The sequence below is a fragment of the Corvus brachyrhynchos genome, unplaced genomic scaffold (assembly GCF_000691975.1).
Source record: "Corvus brachyrhynchos isolate BGI_N302 unplaced genomic scaffold, ASM69197v1 scaffold220, whole genome shotgun sequence".
In the NCBI taxonomy this organism is placed as follows: domain Eukaryota; kingdom Metazoa; phylum Chordata; class Aves; order Passeriformes; family Corvidae; genus Corvus; species Corvus brachyrhynchos.
The window spans coordinates 1,010,544-1,018,695 of NW_008236209.1; the positions used below are offsets into that span (position 1 = coordinate 1,010,544).

Genomic DNA, 8,152 nt, shown 5'->3' on the forward strand with positions numbered 1-8,152 from the left:
GTGGGGGAGATGGGGGCTGATGGGCTGTCCTGGGCTGGGCTGTGGGGACAGACAAGCGTCCCCTCTGCTCAGCCAACCCCCGTACCCCGGCAGCCGGGGGAGGGATGGGCTCTGGAAAACTGAAGTCTTAGGGAAAACACAGCTCACGGCAAAGGGGGTCCTGGAAAAGTTAAAAATGCTGCTGCTTTGCCCAGCCGCTTTGGCTGGGAGCCTCCCACACGCTTCTTCTCCCCTTGTGAGAGGAGGAGGATCCTGTGAGAACTCGTGGCGGGGTGAGGAGCTGGCACCATAGGGACCATCTGCCAGTGCCGTGCTGCAGCATCTCTGGTGTAACAGAGCTTGCCTGGCCAGCACCCATCAGCTGCTCAGCACTGTGTGAGGAGCTGTGAGTGCACGGGAACGTGGGGGTTTACAGAGAGTTGGGCTATTTTAACTCTTGAAGTTACTTAAAAAAGAAAAAGAAAACAGCCAAAATCCAAATACACGGCAGGGTGATTTTTGTTTGGACCTCTGCAAAAATTCAGTAGCTGTGAGAGGTGCCAGTGTGGGGTGTTAGTGGCGTTAGGCAGGGGACAGCAGCACGGTGAGGCCAGGTGAGCCAGCTCCCTGGGAAGCTTCCTTCTCCCAGAATCTTCCCCACACAGCCCTGACTACCCTCCGGATCTGCCCTCCCGTTACACAGGCATTGTCTGCTCCTGCCCTTCCTCCTTCCTCATGCACAGGTGAGGCACAGGGCTGTGTGTGACAAGATAGCAATGTCACAACACTTCCACACCTCTCCTCACCTTTGGGCCTGTAGCCCAGCCCTGTGCGTGACAGGGCAGCTCATAAGGAAACAGGAGGGGATGAACTGTCCTGACACCCTCTGGCTGCACCTGTCCCTGAGTGCTGCAGCATGAGAGGCTCCCGGGACAGGAGGCTGTGACTTTCCCCCGCAGGCAGCCTGGCTGGGCATCAACATCTTCCTCTTCACCTACTACTTTCTGTTCTTTGACCGGGACGTGCAGTATTTCTACACCAGGGCCATCCTTGGGGTAAGGTGCTCCCCCACAGCATCCTGCCTGCCCAGGCACATGAGCCCCTCGGGGCCCTGCTGCAGTGGGGTGGGGGCTGCAACATCCCATGCCCCTTTCATGTTCTGTCCTCTTCCAGCCCACCATCATTCCATCCCACTCCCCAGCCTGGCATTGTACCATGCTGGCCCCTGTCTTGATCCCTGTCTGGTCCCAGCCCAACAGCATCCCAGCCCAGCCTAGCATCACCCCTCCCAGTCCCCATGCCAGCCCAGCATCGCTCCATCCCAGTTCCCAGCCCAGCATCACTCAGTCCCAGCTCCGCGTTGATTGGCCCCACCCTGAGCCAGTCCTGGCACAGCACGATGGGATGGTGGTGCTCACCCCGCTCTTCTCCCCAGTCTGCCTTGGCATGGGCTCGAGCATCGGCCAAGTGCCTCAACTTCAACAGCATGCTGATCCTGCTGCCCGTCTGCCGCAACCTGCTCTCCTTCCTCCGTGGGACCTGCTCGGTAAGTGTCCCGTGGCAGCACAGCCGGTGTGGCCATCCCCGTCCCTGTCCCTGTCCTGACACCGCTGCCTCTCCCTGCAGTGCTGCAGGCGGACGTTGCGGAAGCAGCTGGACCACAACCTCACCTTCCACAAGCTGGTGGCCTATGCACTGGCCCTGCTCACAGGTACCCCCTGCACTGGGGCGGGGCAACAGTGGGGACTAGAGCTGCCCGGTGGGTGACTGCCTGTCCCCTGTCCAGCTGTGCACACCATTGCCCACCTCTTCAACCTGGAGCGCTACAATCAGAGCCAACAAGCCACTGACGGCAGCCTCCCTGCTGTCCTCTCCAAGATGCACCTGCAGGGCAGCAACAAGTGGCTGAACCCCATCCACTCCAACCAGACGGTGAGCACAGCCTCGGCATGCAGCAACCCACCCCCACCTGTCCCCTGCCCCCCAAACCCACCCTGCTGCCCCTGCAGACTGTCGAGTACGTGACTTTCACGACCATCCCGGGGCTGACGGGGGTGATCATCACGCTGGCACTCATCCTCATGGTCACGTCCTCCACCGAGTTCATCCGCAGGAACTACTTCGAGCTCTTCTGGTACACACACCACCTCTTCCTGGTCTACTTCGCTGGCCTCGTCATCCACGGCATTGCGTAAGGCTCCTCACCATTCCCCAGGGCAGGACAGCGAGGGGCAGTGGGGCAGCTGCAGGGAGAGCCCAGTGGGGCTGTGGACTGCCATTTCCAGGGAGGGCTAGCCCAGCCGGCCTCACGCAGTGCGGCTCAGCCCTGGCTGGGAGCAGAAGCTGGCCCCTGGGCTCATCCCTCGCCTCCCTGCAGTGGGCTGGTGCGTGGGCAGACGGAGCAGAGCATGGCAGAGGTGCCCCCCCACCAATGCGCCGAGTACCTCCCGCAGTGGGACCAGAACTGCACCCATGACTGCTGCAAAGACCCTGAGTTCGGGAGCATCCCTGCCGAGGTAGGGCAGCGCTGGGATGGCTGTGGGGAGAAGCTCTTCCCTTGCCCTTGGGATGCTCCGGCCTTTCCCAATCCTTTGGTCTCCACCATCTTCACAGTCCTGGAAGTGGGTTCTCGCCCCCATCATCCTCTACGTTTTTGAGCGGATCCTGCGCGTCTGGCGTGCGCAGCAGAAGGTGGTTGTCACCAAGGTGGGTGGTGCAGGAGCCCGTTCCTATCCCAGCTCCTACCCGTGGAGTCATCGGTGCCACAGCTCCTCGCTGTGGTGGCCATGGGGAGGCGAGCAGGGGCCATGGCCATTGCCCCTTCCTAGGGACAGGAGCCAGGCCAGGCGCTGAGCCCTGCCCGTGCCCCCAGGTGGTCATGCACCCCGCCCGCGTGCTGGAGCTGCAGATGCAGAAGAAGGGCTTCCGCATGGAGGTGGGGCAGTACATCTTCGTCAACTGCCCCGCCATCTCCCTGCTGGAGTGGCACCCCTTCACCCTCACCTCTGCGCCCGAGGAGGACTTCTTCTCCATCCACATCCGGGCAGCTGGCGACTGGACAGAGCGTCTCATTGACACCTTCCAGCTGGAAATAGCCAGGTAGGCTGGGGAGTGCCCAACAGGTCATTCCAGGGATTTGGGGAGGCCGTACGTCTCACCCAGGCCCTGCTTTGGCCAGGGTCGAGGTGGATGGTCCCTTTGGCACGGCCAGCGAGGACGTGTTCCAGTACGAGGTGGCCATGCTGGTGGGAGCGGGCATCGGCGTCACCCCCTTCGCCTCCATCCTCAAGTCCATCTGGTACAAGTTCCAGCAGGCTGACCAGACCCTCAAAACCAAGAAGGTATGGAGTGTCCCATGGGACCAGCTGCAGGTTTCTCCCTCCAGCTCTGCTCCACCTTGAGCAATCCCTCTCCCCCTGCATCCCAGATCTATTTCTACTGGCTCTGCCGGGACACAGGAGCCTTTGCCTGGTTCAACGACCTGCTTGCCTCCCTGGAGCACAAGATGGCTGAGTCGGGCAAGGCAGACTTTCTCACCTACCGCCTTTTCCTCACTGGCTGGAACACCAGCATTGTGAGTCGACCACAGCCTGGCATGGCTGCAAGAGGGGACACAGGGTGGCCAAGCTGGGCAGGAAGGGCAGGGCAAGCATGGCTTTCGGGCATGAAGTCCAGGCACAGTGTTTGGTGGGATCAACAACGGTGAGGGACTGGAGGGGGGCTCATGGGTGGTGCCTGGGGTTCTCACCATCCCTGCCTGCCCAGGCCAACAACGTGGCGCTCCACTTCGACACCACTACGGACACAGTGACGGGCCTCAGGCACAAAACCATCTTCGGGCGGCCCATGTGGAACATGGAGTTTGCAGCAGTGGCTGCAGCCCACCCCAGGTGAGAGCTGAGCAGGGAACTTGGGATGCTGGAGCTGGAGGCACCCCCTCCACCCTGGCACTCAGCACTGGGCAGGCTTTGGGAGAGGTGTGCTATCCCCTGCAGGGGGCCCAAAAAGCTTTTAATTCACTTTTCCCTGAGTTGCCCGCCTGGCACTGACAGCCCCATGCTGTTTGCAGGTCAGTGGTTGGTGTATTCCTCTGTGGGCCAGAGGCCCTGGCAAAGAGCCTGCAGAAGTCTTGTCACCAGCACTCCAGCCTGGACCCCAGGAAGGTCAAATTCTACTTCAACAAGGAAAACTTTTAAGTGGCAGCAAGGCTGGTGCCCCAGCAGGCAGGGACCCTGACTGGATTGCCTCAGCCCTTTTCCAAAGCAAGGCCAGGGATAAGCATCTGTGCATGCACTGAAGCCAGGCAAGACACAGCAAGGTACTCTTCTCCATGAGAAATTCCAGGTTCAAAGACTGCTGCCTGCCTGTTCTGGTGTACAAGGGGTCCTCACGGAGCAAGTGGGCCTGTAGCTCCATGCAGCCCCCTCACTGAGAAACCAGACACACGTGTTGCATGCTGCTGCCGGAGCAGCGGGAAGCAGCGGGAGCCCAGTGGCTTGGGCAGAACCAGGGCATGGGGATGGGGCATGTGCATCCATGCAGGTGTCAGGGGCCAAATGTGCCCCTCAGGGTTTAAACAGTGCTTTGTGTAAGAGTAAATTAAACTTTCTTTTCTTTGTAATGAAAGCCTCTGTAGTGACTCAGCTGTGCAGGTAGGAAGGAGCCCATGCTCTGCCTCCTTGCAGGGCTGCAATAGAAGAGCTGGTTGATAGCAAACCCTCTGGGGTGCAGGGTCAGACACCCCTCTGCAGGGGCTCGCTGCCACCATGGCACCCCCCAGAGCCAGCCTGCACCCAGCACACAGCTCAGTTCCCACTGCAGCTCCCACCAGGTTCTGCTCCAGCGTGTGCAGGGAGGGAAACCCCGCTCTCCGAGCAGGCTGGTGTGGTAAGTGATCCTGCAATTGGATACAGAGCCCTTCCTGCCCTGCCAGCAGGGACAGAAAGCCAAGCTCGCTGTCCTGCCCTTCCCCATCACCCCTGTAAACAGCACGGCACAAGAAATTTCATGACTAGTTCTTGCCCTGGTGTGGGAAGGAGGGAGGATGGCAAGTTGTTTGGACAAGAGTGGAGCCAGGCCACACTGCTCCCAGAAGCCAACAATCCCACCCTGGCCTCCATGAGAGACCAAACAAGGCAGCCAGGGACATGGATTTACTCAAACCCTCCTCCCACTTTATTTCAAACATCATAAAATATACACAGAAAAACAAAAGGATGAACTGGAGGGAAAAACCTCTTGAGGGTGACACAACCTCTCCCAAAATGCAGCATCAGCTCAAGTAGCAATGGGAAGCAGCTGCCATGGAGCATCACCTCTATCCAGGCACACGGCATCTCCATCATGTACCTGCCAGAAAGAAGGGGAGGAGGGTGAGCCTGGCACAGAGGGAAGCAGGGCAGAGTCCCATCCTGGGCAGCTGATTTACTGGAGGGGAACAGGCACAGGGTGAGACCGGGTTAAAGGAGGTCACCTGTCAGGGTGCCCCCGTGGATTTCTGGATTTGCTCCTTCAGAATGAGGATGCTCTGCCGCTGTTCTGGGGGCAGCATGGCGATCTGGTCCGCTGTCAGCTGCAGGACCTGCATGATCAGTGCTGCCTGTGGGGAAAGAGGGGTCAGAGACGTGCCCTGCCAGAGCAGCCACAGCATACCAGAGCCAGGGAGGGGCTGACCCCACCACAGAAAGGCACACAGGAAGTGCTGCTCCTGCTGTCTCACCCTTCCCCTTTTGTTCTCTCACCTTCTCGTGATCCTGTGGGGTGACCTGGCTCTGTCCAGGGCTAAAGCCTCCAGGCTGACCAGCTCCTTGGACTCCTGCCCCAGGAATCCCCCCCCCCTGCATGCCTGCCCCAGCCATGTTAGGAACCTATGGGAGTAAAAGAGGGGTTAAGGACTGAGGGATCTCTGGACTCAGCCATACAAATCCAGGAAGGTAAAGCAGATGATCAGATGGATGCCCTCATGGATGCCCTCACAGACAGCTTGAAAATGCCTGAGCACCGAGAGAGTGCCTTTTACGTGCTCTCCTCTCCCTCCAACTCCTGTGCTCCTTCCTGCGCCTCAGGAAGAGGTGGAGAGAGGCCTGAGCCTTGTCCTGTCCCCAGCTGATGGGCAGTGCCTGGGGAAATGGGACAGATGCCCGGACCCCTCAGAGCCAGTGACCAAAGCCTGGTGCTTCCCAGAGCTGCTGCTCTGTGGGACACCCCCCACCCAGCCCCAGCCCACAGGATGCCGTCGGTGCCCAACTGGCTGAGCAGAGACGTGTGTACCTGGCGGGGCCCCTGCGGGCCACTGGCTCCCATGTTAAGTGGCCCAGGACCCTGTATCCCACCAGGCATTGGGCCACGCGGGTTGGGACCAGGCCCACGAGGCTCCAGGCCCCGGGGCTCCAGGACCCTGGCCTCCATGGCCCTGGCTTCCAGCCCTCGCGGCTCCAGGCCTCGCGCCTCCAGCGCTCGCGCCTCCATCACCCGGGGCTCCAGCCCGCGCGGCTCCAGTCCTCGTGGCTCCAGCCCTCGGGGATCTCTTCCGACTGCGGAGGAAAGACAAGGTAAGCTCCTGAAGGAAGCACTGCTGCAGGGAGTCTGGGAGTGAGCCCGCTGCCTCTTTTGTCTGGGGGCTAGCAAGCACCCAAAAGGTGCAGGGCTGGGGGCAGAGGAGACATGCCTGGAGAAAGTCCCTTGCACTCTGTGACTGTCCCTCCTCGCCTGGAGTCAGTCATTTCACTGCCCAAACCCCCTTCCTATGCCTTGGGTGGGGGCAGCCGGCTCCACTCTGACTTCTTGCCTGCACAATCCAAGCCACCCAGTATTTCATGCCCCCTCTCTCACCTCGAGCATCCATCAAGGGCCCCCGCGGCTCTCCCATCAGTGGTCGGGGTTCTCCCATGGGTCCCCCCCTCATCTCATGGGGGGGGCCACGGCTGTCATGACCAGGCATATGGTGCATAGGGGCTCCCTGGTGGGGCGGCCCAAGGTAACCTCTGACGCAGAGAGACGAGGAGAGCAAAGCAGGAGGAGGAGAAAAAGCGAGAGAGTGTGAATCAGACACTGGCTTGGCACGGTCTGGGAAGAGCGCTGGGATTGCCCCCGAAGCCGGCCGCAGGGGAGGAGGGTGAGGCTGGCACAGGGATGGGTGCTGGTGGCCCCATGCCGCAGGGCAGGTGCCATCACCCCGGGGATATCCCTTCCCCGGGGAAATGGGCCGGCCCCCACGGTTGGCAGCACACAGGCCTCCGACCAGGCAGCAGTGACTCCCGGAAGGCTGGTGCCATCCCTGTCCTCAGCGAGAGGCTACCCTTGGGCAGGGGACAGTGCCAAGGGCTCCTCTCCTTCCCTCTCCCCTCACCTGGGCTCCACTTCTCCAGTGACTGAGAGCAGGGTCCCTCCGCGAGGGTCATTCGGGGCATCTCCCAAAAGGCCTCGGGGCGGCGGGCCACTAGCAGGTAGAGGTCCACGCTGCATAGGGGCCCTCGGGTCTGGCATGGGCACTGCCAGAGAGACACACAAGAACTCGTGAGGATCTGCATGACCAGTGCCGTGCCAAGACTGTCCCCGGCGCTGTCGGGCCGGGTGTGGGGCAGCCACGCTGCTCCCCTGAGCTGTGCTGTCTGCCGGGGACGCAGCCCCACACCCGAGGCTGGAGTGCACCAAAGCCCCTTCCCTGGCTGCCAGTTTTATTCCTCTCTTTTTCCTCCGTGGTTTTATCTCATGTTCCTTATGGTAGCAGGGGCCAAATCAAGCAATGGGTTGCCCCCATGGCAATCCCTACAAGTGTGGGCATCAACACTGTGCTGACGTGGGGCCAGGAGCAAAGCAAGACCTGGAAGGCTCCTGGAAGCGCGGTGTCAAAGGGGGCTGGATCTTAGGCAAAAGCCCTTTCCAAACAGGCTCCTTTTCCACTGGAGGCTCCGTGCATGGTTATAGCCTGTTCTCTCCTGTAGCCCTAGAGGAAATCCTGCCTCCTCTACCTCCTCTTATTGCCATCAGGCTACAAGGAGTGACATGCCAGTCCCTGGCCCTGAGAACAGCAGGGTGAAGGCTGCTCTCTGCACACTGCACAACAAGCTCCATGGGAAGAGGGAGCTGGCGGGTGCCGGGGTACCTTGAACGCGTTCGATAGACGCAGGCCTGGCAGGTCCCACGGGCGAGAGCTGCAGGTTCCCTGGGCAAG

General features: G+C 60.7%; 2 protein-coding genes across 2 annotated transcripts in view; one reads left to right on the plus strand and one right to left on the minus strand.

The window, feature by feature from the left end:
• The window catches only part of NOX1 (NADPH oxidase 1), a 19,918-nt gene extending 15,313 nt beyond the window's left edge, over positions 1 to 4,605 (plus strand). The window contains exons 3-14 of the mRNA XM_017741667.1: positions 939 to 1,034; positions 1,415 to 1,525; positions 1,606 to 1,690; positions 1,766 to 1,911; positions 1,989 to 2,170; positions 2,357 to 2,495; positions 2,593 to 2,685; positions 2,852 to 3,078; positions 3,158 to 3,320; positions 3,407 to 3,553; positions 3,745 to 3,869; positions 4,049 to 4,605. Of these exons, the coding sequence (XP_017597156.1) occupies positions 939 to 1,034; positions 1,415 to 1,525; positions 1,606 to 1,690; positions 1,766 to 1,911; positions 1,989 to 2,170; positions 2,357 to 2,495; positions 2,593 to 2,685; positions 2,852 to 3,078; positions 3,158 to 3,320; positions 3,407 to 3,553; positions 3,745 to 3,869; positions 4,049 to 4,175 (1,641 nt within the window). The 3' untranslated portion in view covers positions 4,176 to 4,605. The remainder of the gene's footprint in view (positions 1 to 938; positions 1,035 to 1,414; positions 1,526 to 1,605; positions 1,691 to 1,765; positions 1,912 to 1,988; positions 2,171 to 2,356; positions 2,496 to 2,592; positions 2,686 to 2,851; positions 3,079 to 3,157; positions 3,321 to 3,406; positions 3,554 to 3,744; positions 3,870 to 4,048) is intronic.
• A 522-nt stretch (positions 4,606 to 5,127) lies between these two features.
• The window catches only part of CSTF2 (cleavage stimulation factor subunit 2), a 6,486-nt gene continuing 3,461 nt past the window's right edge, over positions 5,128 to 8,152 (minus strand). The window contains exons 8-14 of the mRNA XM_017741677.1: positions 8,084 to 8,143; positions 7,328 to 7,469; positions 6,811 to 6,962; positions 6,250 to 6,512; positions 5,721 to 5,846; positions 5,453 to 5,578; positions 5,128 to 5,328 (exon numbers count right to left, since the gene is read on the minus strand). Of these exons, the coding sequence (XP_017597166.1) occupies positions 5,456 to 5,578; positions 5,721 to 5,846; positions 6,250 to 6,512; positions 6,811 to 6,962; positions 7,328 to 7,469; positions 8,084 to 8,143 (866 nt within the window). The 3' untranslated portion in view covers positions 5,128 to 5,328; positions 5,453 to 5,455. The remainder of the gene's footprint in view (positions 5,329 to 5,452; positions 5,579 to 5,720; positions 5,847 to 6,249; positions 6,513 to 6,810; positions 6,963 to 7,327; positions 7,470 to 8,083; positions 8,144 to 8,152) is intronic.